General features: G+C 45.9%; 1 protein-coding gene across 1 annotated transcript in view; it reads right to left on the bottom strand.

Annotated features, from left to right (window-relative positions):
• USP46 (ubiquitin specific peptidase 46) overlaps window positions 1–20,508 on the bottom strand; it is a 61,360-nt gene extending 40,852 nt beyond the window's left edge. Inside the window, exon 1 of the mRNA XM_042936399.1 lies at window positions 20,330–20,508. Within this exon, the coding sequence (XP_042792333.1) occupies window positions 20,330–20,365 (36 nt within the window). The 5' untranslated portion in view covers window positions 20,366–20,508. The remainder of the gene's footprint in view (window positions 1–20,329) is intronic.
• Window positions 20,509–20,683: the final 175 nt, after the last annotated feature.

Here is a 20,683-nt window from a genome sequence, read left to right as displayed (position 1 = left end):
AAGAAACAGTCTCTGCTGGAGCCTCCAGGAAGAACTCAAACTTATACATCCTATATGTTAGCTCCGGGAGGCCAATTTCAGGTCTTTGACCTCCGGAACTATAAAACAATAAATTTGTGTTGTTTAAGGCACTACGTCAATCCTAATTTCTTATAGCAGCAATAGGAAGCTAATACAATTTTTGGAAGTTTTCCATAATACTCTTTAAGATTCTTCTGTTTCTTCACCTCCACATTTCTTCATCTGGATTCTATCGCCACTTCACCCCTGATGAGCTCGAAACATTGCCAACTACAGAGGGCGCTTTTAGCTACCCTGGGCTTTCTACAAGCACTGAGGCCCTCTCCCCTCTTCTCCATGCCTCTCTGTAGGGTCCAGGCAATAACCACTCATGTGGCATCAATCAGCAGCTACCATTTCCAATTTCATCTTCATTCCAGAAAACTTCTGAGCTCATTCAGACTGGATGAATATTGACATTTCCACTGGTTTGTCTCATAGGCCCTCAAAATCAATCTACTCCAAATTAGAGCATTCCCTTCTCTTTCCCCCCAATTCCAACACTTTCCTGGTGTTTCCCCACAAATGACAATGCTGCCACCTTCTTGGCCGACGCTTGGTCTAGCCTGGGGGTCTTGCCCGACCCACCCACTACCATGTCTGTGGTTTCAATCTCTCAGAGCCATCCGCTTCTCTTTCATCTTCTGCCACGAGCAAGGCAAGGCCCCCAGCATCTCTCACCTGAATTACGACAGCCTCCTATGTGGCCTCCAACACCCTCCATACCCACCTCTAACCCCACCGTCATCATGGCAGCACAAGTGTTCTTTGTAAATACAAAGCTACTCTAAAACCCTCCAGTGACTTCCCCTGCTGTCTCCAGCGTCACCTCTCACCACCCACTCCCTTGTACACTTGGCTGTCACAACAGCCTTTCGTTCCATTCCTCATACAGATCAGGACACCTCAAATTCCATCCCACTCACCACCTGAAGGTTCTTCCTCAGCTTCTTCACCTGGCTGTACCCCATCATCCTTCTCAGGGCATTCTTCACTGACTACCCCCAGGCTCTGGTAGTCCCTGTGACAGAAAGAATAATGGCCCCTCCACACCCTGATCCCTGGAATCTGTGAATCTGTTACCTTACACGGCAAAAGGGACTGTGCAGGTACAGTTAATTTAAGGATCTTGAGATGGATTATCACACTGGATTATCTGGGTGGGCCCAGTGTAACCACAAGGGAGGGTCCTCAGGAGAGGGAGGTGAGAGGCAAGAGTCAGTGAGAAGACATGACAACAGAAGCAGAGTTCCGAGAGTTCCTGGGCGATGGAATGTAGGCAGCCTCTAGAAACTGGAAAAGGCAAGGAAACGCATTCTCTCCTAGAGCCTCTAGAAGGTGTGCTGCTAGCCCGAACCTTGACTTTAGGATTTTTGACTTCTGGAGCTTCAAATGAAGCTCTGAAGTCTGTGGTAATTTTTTACAGCAGCAATAGGAAACTTCACCCACACAACCTCCACCCCCCACCCGGGGACCCTGTATGGTATCCGTACCTACTGCAAGGGGACTTGGCAGGTGTGAGTGGCCATGACCAGCTAACATCAGAAATGGAAAATGGGTGCCTGGGTGGCTCAGTCGTTTGAGCGTCTGACTTCGGCTCAGGCCATGATCTCACGGCTTGTGAGTTCAAGCCCTGCATCGGGCTGTCTGCTGTCAGTGCAGAGGCTACTTTGGATCCTCTGTCCTCTTCTCTCTCTCTGTCCCTCCTCTGCTCGGTCTCTCTCTCTCTCTCTCTTCCTCTCTCTCAAAAATAAATAAACATTAAAAAACAAAAAACAAAACAAGAACTGGAAAATGGATACCAGGGGGAACAACCAATGTTGTCCCCAGAGGGCCCTCAGTCAATGTCTCAGAGGGCCCTCAGAGCAAGGTTTGTGACAGAAAAAGTTAGAAACAGCTTGAACTGGTTAAAAAGCTATAGTAATCCATACAATGGAATACCATGCAGCTATTTAAAGAAGTAAAGCTGCCATACAAGTCCCGCTATGAAAATCTGTAGAAACGTGCTGGCGAGTGACAATGTGCAGGATGATGCTGGAGATGCCACTCATTTAATCAACGGACACCGAGCCCTGCTTTGTGCCCAGCACTTATATCTGAGGCACACAGCACACGCAGGCCAGGCCTGTGTTTAATGCCTACATTTTTTCTTTTTTGTTAACGAGAGAGAGAGGCAGAGAACACATGTGCGTGCCTGAGCGAGGGAGGCACAGAGAGGATCCGAAGCAGGCTCCCACTGTCAGCGCAGAGCCCGATGTGAAGCTCAAACCCACAAACTGAGAGATCATGTCCCGATTTGACCTGATTTGATTTCACGATCATGAAATCAAAAGTCAGATGCTCAACCGAGCCACCCAGGCGCCCCTCCGTGCCTACATTCTAATGGAAACCCCTTCAAGAATACTTGGGAAATTATGAACACTAGTCACCAGGGTCTAGGAGCAGGGCTGGGAACTGAGGAGGCCACCAAGGGGCTTTTCGTGTTCTCTTCCCAACTATTCACCCTTTTTACACTGGGCATTGTTATTTTTGTCATTAAAGAAAGTTAATGGGGGCGCCTGGGTGGCTCAGTCGGTTAAGTGTCTGACTTAGGCTCAGGTCATGATCTCATGGTTTGTGAGTTCAAGCCCCACATCAGGCTCTGTGCTGACAAGTCAGAGCCTGGATCCTGCTTCAGAGTCTATGTCTCCTTCTCTCTCTGACCCTCCCCCACTCACACTCTGTCTCTTTCTCTCAAAAATAAACATTGAAAAAAAATTTTAAAAGAAAAAAAAGAAAGTTAGTGAAAATTAGCAAACTAATATCCTGCAGACCAGTTATCTCGAGCCCACAGCACACAATTCAGACTGTATTTGGCCATTTTTTCCTCCCGGTGTGAATTTGCCTTTGGTTTTGGTCACTCTTGTCTCTTGGCCTTGGTTTCCTGGCTGGGGAGGGTGTGGGTGGGGGAGGAGCTGGAATCGGGCCAACCCACTACTCAGGGTAACAGGGAGAATCAAGCAAAACTGGAAATGTCATCAGCACCATGCAAATTGCAAGGTACACTACAAATCCCAACGCCTACACTCCCACTGCTAGCACCCAGCCCACAGGCACAAAAGGCAAGTGGGAGGCACTGAGAATAATTACTCCATGACCAGATGCTGAACAAAAGAACTTATCAATGGTGGTAAATCACAGGGTCTGGAGGTATAGAAACATAAAGATCTTATTTCCATCAGTAAAAAATTTGGTAACCTTTGAAAAACAATGCACCACACTTTATTAAAAATAGAATCTGAACTGGGACAAGTTCCAACAAGAAGACTGTAATGTTAGCTCTTCAGAGCACTTCTGAGAGCAATCCTGTGCCTGCCGAGGGGGGGCTACAGAACCACCAAATAAACAACCACCGCCACCGGGAAGGATGAATCGTAAATGCATAGATGGATATAGAAAGGCATTTCTTTTTAAAGTGATTTTAAAGGCAGTTTATAAGGAAAGCATATTAGGACTTCTTCCAGTGGGGGACAAAAAGGAGATAGAATCTTGCTCAGGAGGATGGTATAATCAGAACAGCAGCACTGCAAGGTCTATAAAAGCTAATGAGAATATTGCCAGACTATGGGAGCGCCTGAACAAAAGCCACAGAGACCAGGAAGAGCCCTTGGAGATCATCTAGACCCATTTCACAGATGAAAAAACTCAAGGCCCAGAGAAGTAAGCCTACTTGGCCAAGATAACCCCAGGACAGCCCATTTGTCGGCATCCTAGGTTAGGCAACCTCTCTTTCAAGTTTTTACAAAGTAAAGAAGGGCCACACACAAAAAAGGCCAAAGAGAACATGTAAAAATCTCCAAGTATACACAGAATAAGTCATCAGTTATAAAGCCGGAATTAAAGTATGTGACAGGAGGGGCTCCTGGGTGGCTCAGTCGGTTAAGCACCCGACTTGGCTCAGGTCGTGATCTCCCAGTTTGTGAGTTCGAGCCCCGCGTCGGGCTCTGTGCTGACAGCTCAGAGCCTGGAGCCTGCTTCGGATTCTGTCTCCCTCTCTCTGTCCCTCCCCCAGCTGTGCTCTGTCTCTCTCTGTCTCTCAATAATAAGTAAACATTAAAAAATTTTTTAAAATAAAATAAAATATGTGACAGAAGAAGATAATGTTGTTGCCAAAGACATACTTTTAGGTCTATGTTCAAAAGGCTATTCTACTTATCAAGTAAGTTTTCCAAGTACAAAAGTACATAAAGAACTAGATTTCAAAAAAACTAGGTTTCCCTGACTTCTGTTGATTAAAGTCACTCCTACAGCCTTACACAGAGGGTGAAACAAAAATGAAGTGATACAGCCCAAGATCTCAGGATGAGTCAGGAGCCACTTGCCAGAATTCAAGGATGGTTAAGGAGGAATAGGGCCACTGGTTCCCCAGCTGTAACTAGTAATAATAACAACGGATAACACAAATCATCCTCCCTACTGCAGTCACTGCTCCAAGGACCTGATGTGTATTTTACTCATTTTACTCCTCTAATCCTCTAAATTTAACTCCATGAGGTTAATGCCACGATTGTTCCCATTTTAAAGAGAAGAAAACTGGGACCCAGAGAAGGTAAGTAACTTGATCCAAGTTCACACAGTCAAGGAACAGAACTGGGTTTAACTCACACCAGTATGCTCCTAAACACTGCACTGCAATGACTCTCATGCAGGCAGAGTCCCCTCGGAATCCCAGAATGGCAGAAAGAGAAAACTTGACGGGGTCACAAAGTTGTACAGACAAACCCCTAACTCTGAGGCACCCCTTCAAATAGTCCATAGTGAGCAACATACGTGCCCTTTTCCGTAAAATCTCTACGTAATACTGTAAGATGGTACAACCCGTCTAAAGGAAATGTACAGGGGTGCCTGGGTGGCTCAGTCAGTTAAGCGTCCGACTTCGGCTCAGGTCATGATCTCCCGCTCTGTGAGTTCCAGCCCCATGTCGGTCGGGCTCTGTGCTGACATCTCAGAGCCTGGAGCCTGCTTCAGATTCTGCATCTCCCTCTCCCTCTGGCCCTCCCCCATTCATGCTCTGTCTCTCTCTGTCTCAAAAATAAATAAACGTTAAAAAAAAAAAAATTAAAGGAAATGTACAATTGAGGTTGGAAATCGGGAAAAACTCAGGATGTAGTCAATAAGAAAACAGATTTTTTTTCCCAAAATGGTTTTAAGGTCTGTGAATCTTTAGCCAAATAGGAAAAGAAAAGAATCTTAAGTTTAACCAGGCAAAAAGAGAAAAACTACATCAAAAAGTAAAAATGAGTTCTAAGGGGTAAAACGTTTTATACCTAATAATGAAATAATGTGCAATCTTACTACTCTAACTTCTGAATTTTTAGATACTGACAATATAATGAAAACACCTGCATAGAGAAAATAACCTATCAGAAGAATGCATAACAAAATGTGTTTGTTTATATATACAGACATATCTTTTATATGTGTATATATACCTTATATGTATATATGTATACCTTGTATATATACTTTATATAGATCTCTTATATATGTGTATATATACACACACACACCTTTTTTTACACCTTTTTTTTTTTTTAGAGTTTTTTTTTTTTAACATTTATTTATTTTTGAGACAGAGAGAGACAGAGCGCGAATGGGGGAGGGGCAGAGAGAAAGGGAGACACATAAACAGAAGCAGGCTCCAGGCTCTGAGCTGTCAGCACAGAGCCCGACGCGGGGCTCGAACTCACGGACCGCGAGATCATGACCTGAGCTGAAGTCGGACGTTTAACTGACTGAGCCACCCAGGCGCCCCTTTTTTAGAGTTTTTTAAAGTAATCTCTACACCCAATGTAGGGCTCAAACTCACAAGCCTGAGATCAAGAGTCACATGCTCCAGGTGCCCCAAAATGTGTTAATATATTAATACAGCTCATCTCTCAGTGTTAAGATTATAACAGGAGTTAGGGAGGTGGGAAGGGGAAGACAAGTGGCATGAATTATATTTCAGGGGAAATTTCCCATTTCTGTTTAAATTTTTTTTTAATGTTTACCTGTTTTTGAGAAAGAGACAGAGCATGCGTGGGGGAGGGGCAGACAGAGAGGGAGACACAGAATTGGAAGCAGGCTCCAGGCTCTCAGCTGTCAGCACAGAGACCGATGCAGGGCTCAAACCCACAAGCCGTGAGATCATGACCTGAGCCAAAGTCAGACACCCATTTCTGTTTTAACTCAAAGAAAACTTCAAAATATCCAATGTGCTCCAAAAGACAGAAATGCAGGCTGTAATTCTGAGCCTCTTAGCTAACAACTGGTGTGGCAAGTTTAAAACTGGCCACTAGAGCTATGCCTGCTGCAGCTGCCCTTTCTTCCTTTGGCTACCTTCCTACCATTTTGCTTCAATGTCACTTCTTCAAAGCTACCTTTCTTGACCTTTTTCTTATGTAATCCTGTGAGATTTCCATTTTATAAAACCTATCAAGACTTCTGATAACATATTTGTGCTTACTTAACATGTTTTCCCACTGAACCACAGGTTGACAAGTGATGATCAATGGACCAAATCTGGCACAACTGCTTTTGTAAATAAAGTTTTATTGGAACACAGACACAGTCATCCATTTACTTATTGTAGCTACTTTCACAATATGATAGTAGAGTAGTTGTGACAAAGACATTATGGCCCAGAAAGCCCAAGATATTTACCATGGAGCCTTTTACCGAAAAGCTTGCTAATCTCTACACTAGACCATAAACTCGACAAGAACAGACTCTTATTACATCTGATTCCTTTGCCAGCACCTAGCAGAGCACCTGGCATATAAAAGGCACTTAAATAAATTTGCTAATTGAATAAATTTGGCAAATGGGGAAGAGTAAGTGGTAGGTGTCACTCATTCAGAAACTTCATGTCTATATATTCACTTAATTTTGTCCACTAGCCCAAGCCAGATTATGTTTATTACCCCTGTTCTACTTATGAAGAAATGGAGGGAACTTGCCCACCTTCACTCAGTCTGTAAAGGAGACAGAACTTGAACATAGGCCGTTCAGATTCAGAGCCCAAACTCCTGACCCCCAGGCAAGGGAGATGATCTTTTCATTTGTATTTTTCATAATTCCATAGCTGCAGATTATAGGGACTAGGCAGGGAGCCAGAGCTGTTCCTGAGCACGTGCTCTCTGGCCCTTGGTCACACATCACCTCATCACCTAACCATCGAACGCTAACCACCGACTACGCAACATCTCTCTGCTTAGAGAGCAGACAGGTCACCCAGGCCCAGTGAGCAACACTGAACCAAACTCTCCTTCCAGGTAAACCACTCCCGGGGACCACATTTCATAGGTGAGGGAAATGTGGTTAGTGGGGGGTTAAGGAACTCGCCAAGGTCAGGTGTTAGTATGAAGCAGAGGTCTGCTGTGAACCCACGACCTAAATCCTGACACGCTGCAGCCCCAACTCCTGGCACGAGCACTAACCCGCCTCCCGGACCTCTGCCGGCTTTCCCCGGGAGCCATCATCCACGGAAGGCAGTGAGAACACATCTTCATTCTGCACCACGATAGCATGACATTTCCATGCCCTCTATGATATTGGGTAGGGGGAAACACGCAGAAAAACATCTCAACAGGATTTAATTTAATGATCATGACACAACAAAACAAAAACGTCTGCTACTGAAGAAAGATGACCCTGGGATACATAATGATCCCAAGTCATCACAGGAAGGGACATTAAAGAGCAGCTAGAGACTCTGGTTTGTAAAATAGCTCTCCGCATGCCTAGAGACAGCGCAACAAAGTCCTCATGCAAAGATAAAATTTCAACTCAAAAGCAGAACAAAAGATACTGGTCTGTGTCTATATTCTGGCTGAAGGGGGAGAAAAAGGAAATTTCACCCACAGTCACTAACTCAGTGTGCTAGAAGAGAAACTCATCCCCAATCCAACGTTCTGCAAAGCCACCAATGTGCCACCTTGATTATGAGGTCTCTTAAGCTCTTACTTCACCCAGGAACCCCTCCCATCACTTCCTAGAAAAGCAGCATGAATGGCATGGGATACTGGCAAAATCCCAGGTCATAGAGGTCAACTCTGCAAATTGGACTAATCGGGTGATTTTGAGCTCCACCCAACCCTGTCTAGTAGTTCAAGTTCAAGGTCTTCATCCAGTGAAAAACCAGGACACCAGTATTCCATGTTACAGCCTGGGAGAACCGAAGGGGTTAAGGTACCCGATGGGTTTGCATGGCACCCTGCCCTTCTGGATCAGTACTGCACCACCAGAGATATTCTACTCTCATGGAGCGAAAACATCTAGTACTGATTGTGAAACATAAAATATAGAATTCTGTGCTCTCTTCTCTCATCCCCAAACAGGGCTGCAATGGAAAAAAAGAAACGACAGGAGTTCTTTACAGCAATATTACCCAAAGTGTTGATAGTGCCATGAGCTAAGTTCAGAAAGTAAAAACAGATATAATGAATGGATAGAGTAATTCTGTATCTGTCAAGTTAATCATAAAAAATAGGGGTTTTGAGGGCGCGTGGGTGGCCTAGTCAGTTAAGTGTCCGACTTCGGCTCAGGTCATGATCTCATGGTTGGTGAATTCGAGCCCTGCATAGGGCTCTGGGCTGACAGCTCAGAGCCTGAAGCCTGCTTCAGATTCTGTATCTCCCTCTCTCTCTGCTCCTCCCCTACTCGTGCTCTGTCTCTCAAAAATAAATAAACATTAAAAAAAATAGGGGTTTGTGTGCTTATGTATCTTTGGAGTTTTTAACTCTGTTTTGCTAATAATTCTTTTTTATTGTATTTTATAAAAATATCAGTCTGCCACAGATTGAAAATAAAAATAAAACTGGTCCTTCTCTACAGACTTCGAAAGTAATTGCCAACAACAAAACAGTTAAATGAAATAGAGCTGGTTTTCTTGAACGCGTGAATAGCTGCTCAAGCTCACTTCTAACAAGAGAGACGCAAACTAAAAATATACTAAGACTCCATTTTTCCCCTGACTGGCAAGGATCAAAAGGTTTCTGGATAGCACACTGCTTTGGCAAGGCTGTGGGTAACGAGAGTCGCACATATTGCTGGTGGAGGGCAATTTGGCAGAATCCGTCAAAGTTACAAATGCAAATCCATTTCTGAGAAGTAAGCCGACAGCTATATTCCCACACATGTAAAATGATTTATGGACATAAGGATATACGTTCCCTATAGCCTTGTTTGTAAAAACCAAAGGGTGGAAAACTACCTTTATGCCCATTAGTGCTTAAGTGAATCCAATACATTCAAGCAACTGAATACTCTGTAGCCATTAAAAAAGAATGAGGATGCTCTTCGCTTACTACTAGCACAGACCCACCTTCAAGGCATAAAAGCAAGGGGCAGATCAGGATAGATCAGTATATGCCGGAGGTACTACCTGTGTTTTTAAAAACTATGAGAGAAATATAGAGGCGCCTGGGTGGCTCAGTCGGTTGGTTGACCGCCCGACTCTTGATTTCGGCTCAGGTCATGAACTCCAGGTCATGGGGCTGAGCCCCGCATCAGCTCCGCGCTCAGCACAGTCAGTCCCCTTGGGATTCTCTCTCTTCCTCTCTGTCCCTCCCCTGCCCCTTCTCTCTCTCTCTTCTCTAAATAAATAAACATTTTTTAAAAAACAAAAATACTCTCTCTCTGACCCTCCCCCGTTCATGCTCTGTCTCAAAAATAAATAAAAGTTAAAAAAAAATTAAAAAAAAAAAAGGGGGGGGGCCTGGGTCACTCATGCGGTTAAGTGTCCGACTTCAGCTCGGGTCATGATCTCATGGTCCACGAGTTCGAGCCCCATGTCGGGCTCTGTTCTGACAGCTCAGAGCCTGGAGCCTGCTTCAGATTCTGTGTCTCCCTCTCTCTCTGACCCTCCCCCATTCATGCTCTCGCTCAGTCTCAAAAATAAATAAACATTGAAAAAAATTTTTTAAATAAAAATAAAAACTATGAGAGAAATATAAACATATTCGTTTGTATATGCATAGGATACGTCTGAATGGAAGCAGAAGAAACTGCAAATATTAATCAGGCCAGTTATAACAACTGGGTGCTGGCTATATTTTCAAGATATATCCTTTTGTACAATTTGAAATTTCTACCATAGGAACTCATATTACCTTTTTAAAAACTTAAAAAAAAATTTTTTTTAAAAAAGAAACTGAGCTCAGTTACTTATGTATTTCTCAGGTAGGAACACCTAACTGCAGATGCCAGGTAGTACAAGAGGGTATGTTAGACACTTATTAGGTGATGAAAAGTCTTTGACTAGATGACCCTCTCTCATTATCAGGAAAGGGAAAAACATTGTATCCTGACCGATGATTACAAAAGTTTTGCCTGCACTGTGCCTCCCCAGGACCTTTCAGTGGGAAATCACAGCTTCTTCCTCCTTTTGTCCCCTCCCGGCTTTCCCCACAAGTCCAGTCTCTGACTGGAAGCCGTGCTAGATTGCAGTGTGCAAACCCAAAGAGGTCTAAGTCACCTGCCCATGTTAGGAAAGCTACAAAGTGGCAGGATCAAGACTGGAACCTGAGACTTCAGATCCCAAGGCAATCTCCACTCCATCCTTTGGACTGCAGTGCTAGTGGGAAAAACAGGGGCACTAGAAGGCAAGAGTAGTAAAATGGTCAGGCTCTGGGCTAAGCACCAGACATTAATGAGTCCATTTCAGCCCCACAATACCACAGGGAGGGAAGTTCTCTTGCCACCAACATTATGGGTGACAAGCAGAGTCTCTGAAAGGGGAGCATTGGCAACTCTCACACTCAACCACCAACAGTGTGGAAACCCCAACCAGATCTACTCCACTTGTTAACCTGCCCCCCAAGGAAGCTCGCCAACCTGTAACCTACAAACCACTGTAACAGTATTCCTCCAGAGGCGCCTGGCTGGCTCAGTCGGTAGGGCATGGGACTCTTGATCTTGGGGTCATAAGTTGGAGACCCACATTGGGCATGGCGATTACTTAAAAAACAAACAAACAAACAAACAACAACAACAACAAAACCACAAGTGTTCCTCCAATAGTCGGTTATTTGAACCACCATAAAGAACCTCTTATCTGAGCCAATGCCTCCCAAACTAGGAACCATGAATCCCAGTGGGAGGTTAGATAATCTTAGGTGGCACAACTATGAACACTTTTAACTCTAGCAATTATGCATTTTTTATTGAGGTATAATCGACATACAGCATTAAATTAGTTTCAGGTGTACAACATAATGATCTGATATTTGTATCTATAGCGATTATGTTTCTGATATGCATTACAAAAGCATATAACTAGCTCACCAAACCCATTACTTCACAGATGTCTTAGCACAGAATGAGACCAAATTAAAAGTTGGACAGATTCAAGGAAAACTACTACTAAATTCAAGTGGTTCAAAGATACAGTGAAGGGGTGCCCAGGTGGCTCAATTGGTAAGCGTCTGTCTTCAGCTCTGGTCATGATCTCGCAGTTTGTGAGTTCAAGCCCCGCGTCGGGCTCTGTGCTGACAGCTCAGAGCCTGGAGCCTGCTTTGGATTCTGTGTCTCCCTCTCTCTCTGCCCCTCCCCACCGCCTCTCTCGCTCTCTCTTTCTCTCTCAAAAATAAATAAACATTAAAAAAAAAAAAAGATACAGTGAAGACTGGGAATAAAAACAAAAAAAAACTGCAGCATACAATACACACTAGCTCTGAATGTCCCTTTTATTTTATTTGTTATTTGCCCTCCTCTCTCTACACCACACTGCCTCTTCTCAGGTGGATGAGGCAGTATCCCCAATAAATAAAGCACCCTGAAATGCTGCATTTAAATGACAGTGTCCTTTGGTGGCTTAACCCTGGGTTGACCACAAGGCCTGGTTTGCCCTGAATAGCTTTGATTACACCTACAGTAAATCAATTAATGCCTAATAGCTATTTAGAGCATCCCCCTCTCACTGTAAGAAGTGTCTGACTTGGGGAAATAAACTAGAGAGCCTCCCTACTGTCCTATCACCTGCTACAGTGCAGAGCTGAGTGGGAGAGAGTTCTGGGCCTCTCTCTAGTCCCGTTCCTCCCCTTACCACAAACCAGTGAAGAGGGAACCCCACATCCCAGCACCGCAGTCAGAACCACACAAGGTGAATTTTGCCTCTGCTCTTTGCCTGACCTCCTTCCCCCAACTCCACTCCTCCCAAAATGCCCACTAAACGTAGACAGCAGGTCAAATGAGAGCAGAATTCCATCAAACCAGTGATTCTCAGACGTCAGTGTGTTATCCTTTGTGGTTTTCAGTGTATCTATAAACTACCTGAACTTATCAGCTGCTTTCCCTAAAGCCGTTCAACTTCTTTTAACAACAGCTTTGTGCTTTGGGTAACCTGAGGGAAAACATTAATTCCCTAAAAGAACGAGAATAATTATGAAAAGTAGAATGTGTGAGGGCATCGCAGTTCACAAAATGCTTCCATAGGCAGCAAGATCGTCTTTGATTCTTCCCCAGAATGCTGTGAGAAAGGTACTTTATCACCTGCCTTTTTGTGTTATCAAGAGATGAGGAGACAGGCTTTGAAATTTACCAAGCAGGATTCCGAATCCCAAACTCCTCACTTTAGAAAAAAAAAAAATTTTTTTTTTTTTTCTTTTTTTCCCCGGGGACTTGCCGTTCTACGTGTGCTTCCCAAACCAGGACAATCTGGCCACGCTAGAAATGCAAAATCTAGGCCCCACTAGAGGCCTCCCGAATCAGAATCTGCATTTTAACAAGCTCACCAGCGAATTCCGGTGGACGACGGAATCCGAAATCCGAGGAGCACTACCTCCCTCCGAGGCAATTCTCCCATTCTCCCAGGCTCCAGCTCTTCATTCGATCAGCCAGGAATCATTGGTTGAGCCTCTGGCACGTATGTGCCAGGCACTGCGCTGAATATGCCGGTGAAGAAGATAACCTTGAGGAGCCGCCAATCTAACACCCTGGTGTCTAAGCTTGGGATGTTCCTCAGAATCAGCGGTGGCACTTAAAAAACTCGCGGGTGATTAAAACCCACCGCGGACCTACCTACACCTCTGTACAGTCACAAACTCTGAGACTAGGGCCCCAGAAGCTACACATCCAAAAAGCTCCATTTCATGCAACCACCTTGGGGAGCAATCTGGCGACACCTAGTAAAGCCCCGGATGGGCACACTCCCAGAGCAGCACTTTCCTTTCGAGGCCTACATCCTGGAGAAACGAAGGCACGTGTGCAAAGAAGACAGGCGTGAGCACGTTCACGGCAGCACTGTTTCCAGAGAAATACACTGCCTTTCTAAAAGAACTTCCGAAAGCAACTGGGTAAACAGGAAAACTCTGTAAGTCCAGCCTCGCTGTCGTTCTCACCGGCGACGTATCACGAATTTACTCTCAACACTCAACGTATCTTCTCCCTTCTAGTCTGTAGTCTTGTCGCTGCAAGTCTTCAGCCCCTTTCTATCATTCCGTCAACCTGTATCTTCCACTCCACCCGTACCGTTCTCAACTTGTTCTCTGGTCTCCCCACTTTCCCCCTGCATCCTCCCTTTCCTTATTTTCAGACAAAACCAATGCAATCCTGACTTTCAAGCCCTGGAAAACTGCCCTGGAGTCGCTGGATGAAAAACAACCCAGCACAATAAACACACGAAAAGATGTCCAGCCTCATTAGTAAACAGGAAAGTGCACATTTTAAACCACAAAGATCCCACTTCAGACTGGCAAAACATCAAGTCTGACAATGTCGGGTGTTTGAAAGCACGTGCAGCCGCTGGCGCTCCCCAGCGCTGCTGGTTGGAATGCAAATCGGCACGACTGCTTTGGAGAGCAACCAGGCAATATATTAAGAGTTGAAGATGCCCATTTCCTTTGACCCAGCAATCTCTCTTCTACGTATATGCCACAGAGAAACTTCAAACATATGCACAGGGAGACAAGTTCAAAATGTCACGACAAACACAGAAAAGTGTAAAGCCAAGTGCTTATCAACAATAAAGTGAGTATATTGTAGCATACGCATGGAGAGCAGTTAATAACCTAGAATCATGTAGACTTTAATGGATGAATCTCGAAATCAGAGTTTATTTTTTTTGTTTGTTTTGTTTTTAATGTTTATTTATTTTTGAGAGAAAGAGCACGAGTTAGGGAAGGGCAGAGAGAGAGGGAGACACAGAATCTGAAGCAGGCTCCAGGCTCTGCTCTGTCAGCACGGAGCCCGACACGGGGCTTGAACTCACAAACCGCGAGATCACGACCTGAGCAGAACTCGGACGCTTAACTGACTGAGCCACCCAGGCGCCCCTCGAAATCAGAGTTTAAAACAAAAGCAATCTCACTATCAGGGAGCATGTTTAAAACATGAGGAAGTGACACTACATGTGGTTGATGAACATACACGTATCTAGTAAAAGTATACAAACGGGGGATAAACACCAAATGCAGAAGAGTGGTCACCATCTGGAGCAGGGGGGAGTGAAATGAGGAAGGGTTCGCCTGTATTTATATTTTATTTCTTCACTGGGTGGTGGATGGAAACACACGGGCATTCACTCTAGTATTCTCCGTATTTTTCTGTGTGCCTGAAATTTACCACCCAGGTAAGCACCCAGAAAAAGAGTCCCAAGTCTGAACAACTTTAAAGCATTTTCAGGCTCTGCAAGTGGCATGAAAACTGGACGGGCGGGAGAAGAATGGACCGACAGGTGAAACGTGAAGCTTTGGGAACCAACAAGGTTTCCATCCACACGCTCTTAAAAATATCCAGCACAAATAACCATTCTTAAAACTGTAGTAACTAACATCTCATGTAGAGGACTTATGACATACCCAAAATTCTTGGCAACAATCTCCGAACACAAACATTCCAAAAAGCCTTTAATGCCAGGTTTGATTGTTGATACAGAATTTATTTGTCTCAAAAAAGTATCTGCTTGTTCATGTTGGAGTGGCTTTTTCTCTTAAAAGATCAGCAAGGCCTTTCAAACCCTTAGATTAGCATTGGTTTCACCACAATTGCAATTTAATTTGCATTAAAATATTTGGTCCAGAGCACTAACTAGACTAAAATACACCAAACTCTTCCAGTCTGTTTGCTTTGGGCTAGCTCCATGAGAAGGCTAGAGATAAAACCACCCAGAGACACCTTTTGATACCACAGAATTGAACACGATTATAAAGCCTGAAGTCATTCAAACAAACAAGCTGGGGAAAAAGGAAACGTGACTATAGATTTCTCTTAATTGCTAAGAGAATCAAAATTGAAAAATACTTTCAATTACAACCCCAAATACCCAAATTCCACATTAGTTAAAAAATAAATAGGTTTGGAGGCGGCTGGGTGGCTTAGTCAGTTATGCGACCGACTCTTGATTTCGGCTCAGGTTATGATCTCGAGTTTGTGGGTTCAGGCCCCACGTTGGGCTCTGTGCTGATAGCACAGAGCCTGCTTGAGATTCTCTCTCTCTCCCCCACCCCCTTCCTGCCTCTCTCCCACTCATGTTCTCTCTTTCAAAATAAACATTAAAAGAAAAAACAGGTTTTATTCTGTGGGTGAACTGGAACACAAAGTTGATATTTAGAAAATAATATTATAATCTATAACGCTAACTAAATATTGGCATTCAAGTTTGTTTTCATATAGGAATCCAAGAAAAAACAGAGAAAAATCTATAGGCCTAATTGTCAGGTACTGATCCAACACAAACATCTACATACTAGACCAAGAGGCCAGAAGATGAGAATTTTTTTTAAACCTCAGCCCACCCCACCCCACCCCACCCCAGGCTGCAATTTCTAAACTCTGACCACTATCGGAGTAGACCCTCACACATGACTTTAAAGACCCCTAGCTGATACATTAAACTGAGTCTCCAATTCTCTTTGGGAAGGGGAAACGACAGTAACAGTACTAGAGGAAGAGATAAGTTATGTCTTCTCCCATATCATAAGATGTACATACTTTTTGAATAGTTTAAAAAATTTTTTCCAACTAGTCTCAAAATACTGCCTCAGGCAATTGACTTAGCAAGATAAAATGATCTCTATAAAATTCTCTAGCTCTGTTCCAAATTGCTACTCAATTTACTTTCCCTTCATAACAAGGTGACTTCATTTATTCAAAACAATTCAAATACGGCACTCACTATGGTGTCCAATAATATCCTGGGACTGTTGAATGAATACAAAAATGCTAATATGTGGTAAATTCCACACAGTTTTAAATAAGCTGGTTCGGTCCTCAAATGGTTGCTAACCAATTAGGAGATGGAGATTTTTTATAAAGACTCTAAGAAATACCGTTCACTGAGAAGCTTTGGACAACCCCAAAAAGTGTATGAGTTTTACAAGGTGAGAAAGACTAAGGTCCCAAGAAATACGACAACTTGTCCAAAGGCACCCTTAGACTCATGCCTAAAAAAAGAGACAGCCATGGAACAGATGCCAGGTCTAAGCTACGCTACTATAAAATAAAAAATAACCCAACTTTGGTCAAATGCAAATTACGTTAAAGAAACATCCTGCTGTGTTCATCAGCCTTTTCTTTGTATTGCTTCTGAGATTCTGTTCAACGTTCATCTGTGCAGATACCACACCGTATGCAAATTGTTTCATCTTTACCAATGTTATGCCCACAAAATACGAAATTGCTGAGCTCTGTGGGGATAGGGACTCCCCTCATTCATGAAGCACCAACACATAGTTTATGCCAACCCAAACATAGCAGGTCCTCAACAAATGGCTGCTTATGCGAACGAAACTGTAGTCTATTTGACACACAGCATTTTCTCTATGGTACATCTTAGAGCGCTCCCAACAAATGAAGATTCAATGATTCAGACCAATTTGCATCGGTACAAGTCCCATTTCTAGAGGGCACATTTGGTTTCTCCTAACAAATGCTTCCTCTTTAGAAAAATTTCTCAAGCTCTTCAAACTGAAAACAGGAAAAAAAAAAAAAAAAAAAAAAACAAAAAAAAACAAACCCACACCAAACCTTTCCATTCGTAGAGCCATAAAAATACACAGGAAGTTAAATCCATTGATCTGGATAAAAATCAGAGGATTATCAACGAGGGACATTTCCTCATGCTTGGCAGCAGCTAGTACATTTTCAAAATTACAACACACCAGCCAAACAAGCTTTACTCTCTCTGAACCAGATGCGCGGTGTGGCGAAGCTGACACAAGCAAGCTGATCAAGAATCACTACGGCAGGAGTTCACATGGAAGTAAAAGGAAAACAAATAGGAACTAGCATGAAACTTGCAAGAGACAATAAAATTTCAGCGGGCAAGGAGACAGGCAGAGGGGTGCGGATATTCTCCAGAACGCCTGTATCTAAAACCGGCATGAGAAGTGCGGGGGGGAAAGAGAAGGTGATCATTTCTCAATCACATAAAGGATTTGCTCCAAGTTTAGTTTCTGCTCTGTTGGGTCCTTTCTTGTCTGGTAGAGGAAACAAATCTACTTTTCAGTGCTAGGTTTTGGCTTGTTCAAGTCTTACCTGGATGGATGGTATCTTTTAACACCCTTTCTAGACACATCAGCCTGTTTAAAATATGCCAAACGACCTGCTAAAAAAAAAAAAAAAAAAAAAAAATGAAGCTGCCACTTGCTCTTACTACAACTACTCAAACCAGCGAGGACCTAGCCACGTTCGGAGTGGAAAAGACCAGTCAGAGCCCCAGAGAGAAGCTAAATAGTGAAGAGAGATTCAGACAACACCTACCTGGAAACAATTCATAATCGTGAAGAATTTAAAGGGGGATCCGGTGCAAAGGTACGTGCGGCCAGGTGAAAAGACAGCAGCCGCCTCATCAGCAAGCCTTTTCGCGTGGGAAGGAAGACTGGGAGGGACAGGGGTGATCTGAGCAGCCTTTTACAAGGGGCGGGGTAAAGGACTCCCATCCCAGCCTTCCCATACAGTCTCTCGGCTTGGTTTGCATAAATGATCCTGGGGCTCGTTTACAGTAGTGGCTGCTTCCACCAGGTCCAAGAACGCATCATCTTCATTGGTCTTTTAAACCATTGGAAGGTGCCATAATAGCGACAAAGAGCTTAATAATAGCAGCTGCCCCTCACTGAGGACTTGCCAGGTACCAGGCCGTGTAGTGCAGGAGCTCATTTAATACAACGCCTGATGAGGTAGGAGCCACTGTCATCCCCTTTTGCTAGATAAGGAAGACAGCAACTCATTCAAGGACAAAAAACGGGTACATGTTAGAGCCAGGACTTGCACTCGCTCAAGACAGTGTCTAAACAGGAGCGGAAAAATCCTTTTTTTAGGAATTACCGGATCCTCATTTCACCCGGGTGATGATGCTAACCCTGATGCCTTTGTTTGCACTTACGGTGTCGACTCTCCAGACACAGTACTGGCCTGCACCTCTCACGTCCTCCCTGCAGTCCGCCTCCCTGAGTTTTACTGGAAACTGGTTGTGACATTCCACCCAGGTGTGCCAAGAAGCCCCAGCAGCACGGAGGGGCGGGGGGAGGGAGGAAAGCTGGAGGCTGGCTTCCTCTTGGGACATGTAAGCTCTCAAGTTCCCAGCCTACTTCAATACAGAGAGGTGTCACCACATCCAAGCAGGAGAGGAACGCCACCAAGGGCTGGGACCATGCCTCACTGCCCTGTAAGCCCGAGGCCACACAGCAAGCACGAGAGAGTATTAGAGCTGCTCTGGTTTCACAGTTCCCCTCAGGAACTGGTCTTCGCAGAGAGAGAAACAGAGAAGAAAGGCATCACCTTTCCACTGCACCAAGCAACGTTAATGCCACTAGACAGGAAGGAGCAGGAGACCCATCTCTGCGTGGAGAAGGAAGGAAAAGGGAGGAAATGGAACGGCTTCAGGGGCCACCCACCACATCTAACTGGTCCTGGGCCAATACCTTTGCAGCTATCACTCTGGGAAGCCCCAGCCTTTGCTCTGCTGGCCAAGGCAGCAGCGACGTCCAACGGTGCTGAAAACCGAAGCCAGGGCCAGTGGGTCCTGAGCTAACAACCCAGGGCTCCGTAATGCTCCTTGACCATGTGTTAATCTTGTAGGAGAATGTGGGACAGAAGATTTAAAAAGCTGTGTGACGGGGGCAGGGTAGCCAGATCACCTTACCCCAAGGCTTCTCAATCAAGCCTTCTCAGATTCCCTTTAGGGGCCTGTATTATTAGCTTCAAGGGAGGTTCTCCCCCAACTGGCATTAAAAGAACACATGTTCCAGCTTGGCGGGGGGGGGGGGGGGGGGGGGGGGTGAGACGCTTTGATGGAAGGGAAGGGGACCCTGGAGAATGGAAGCAAAGCACAGTCTCTCACCCTGCACAGGAGGGCAATGCTTTATGCCAGGGGTCAAGCTGAGGCTTCGCAAAGCTCTGACAAGTGGGGGGTGCCAGCAGGACGCACCCTGGGCACCCAAAGGGCTGGAGGCTGTTCCCACAGAAACTGAAAAGGTAGGGAGAGCCAAGGGAGAAACCCAAGTTAAAGTGAGCACCACATCATGGACCCAGCCCCACCAGAGCCCAATGGCGTCCCCTTGCTGCCCTGCGCCCCTGCTCACCAGCCTCTACTGGGTCTGGCAGTGCATCTGGCAGGATAACCCTGGAGACCTCCTCCAGGCCCAAAGACCGCCCCACCCTCTGGGCCTCCACGCGTTACCGCCAATAACCTTGACCCTCCTTCACAGGTGGGGAAATTGAGGCATCCACCACAAATTACCGTGCTTTCCCAACCAGGTAGAAGTTCACTTCTGTACCTACAATTCTGCACTTCTTTACAGCTTTATTGCATTTCAAATTTCTCCAGATACAACCGGCTGCCTTTGCAAAGTGAATTTTAAATACAGTTGAAGGAGTGAACTCAAAATGAGATGAGGGCGGTCAGGGAGACCGGCAGGGCTTTATCTACCGCAAGGGCAGGATGGGTGCCTCCGATCCCCGGCATATCCCCCCAACCCCCAACCCCCACCCCCCCCCCCCGACGCCTCCACCGCAGCCCGAGGGCGGAGGCACGGCGGCGCGGCCGGGCACCCGCGGGCGAGCTCCCGGGTCCCCGGGCTGGGAGGGGGGCGGGGGATCGGGCCCCTCCCCCGCGGCCGCCCCGGGGGCTGCGGCCCGCCCGCCGAGAGCAGGGGCCGGGAACTTCTGGCCGCGCCGCACGGACCCCGGCGCGCCCCCCCCCGCCCCCGCCCCCACCCCGGCGCCCCGCGGGTGTGCGGCTCGGGCTTCCCTTTCTTCGCCTCGTCGCGCCTCGGGCGCGACCCCCGAGGCGGCGGTGGCCGCCACTCACCATATTACAGATGGAGGCGATGTTTCGGACAGTCATTAGTCTAAAGGTTGCAGCGATCCCGCACCGCCATCTTTATAAGGTGAAAACAGGACTGTCCATGGTGGAGCGCTCGCGGGGAGGCCGGGCGGCGGGGCGGCGGCGGCTGCGGGGAGGCGGCCTGGGGTCCGGCTAGCAGTTTGGCTGGGAGAGGGAGGCCGGGAGGGAGGAGGAGGAGGAGGAGGAGGGGGAGGAGGAGGAGGAGGCGGGGAGGGCGGGGAAGGCGGGGAGGCGGGAGGGAGAGCGGAGGGGCGGGGAGTGGCGGAGCGAGGGAGCCTGGGCCGCGGCCGGCGGCGCGGGGAGGAGGGGCGGCCCGAG

The sequence above is a fragment of the Panthera leo genome, chromosome B1, assembly GCF_018350215.1.
Source record: "Panthera leo isolate Ple1 chromosome B1, P.leo_Ple1_pat1.1, whole genome shotgun sequence".
NCBI lineage: Eukaryota > Metazoa > Chordata > Mammalia > Carnivora > Felidae > Panthera > Panthera leo.
Note: the sequence above shows the minus strand (reverse complement) of the source record. Positions and strands in the feature narration are given on the sequence as shown.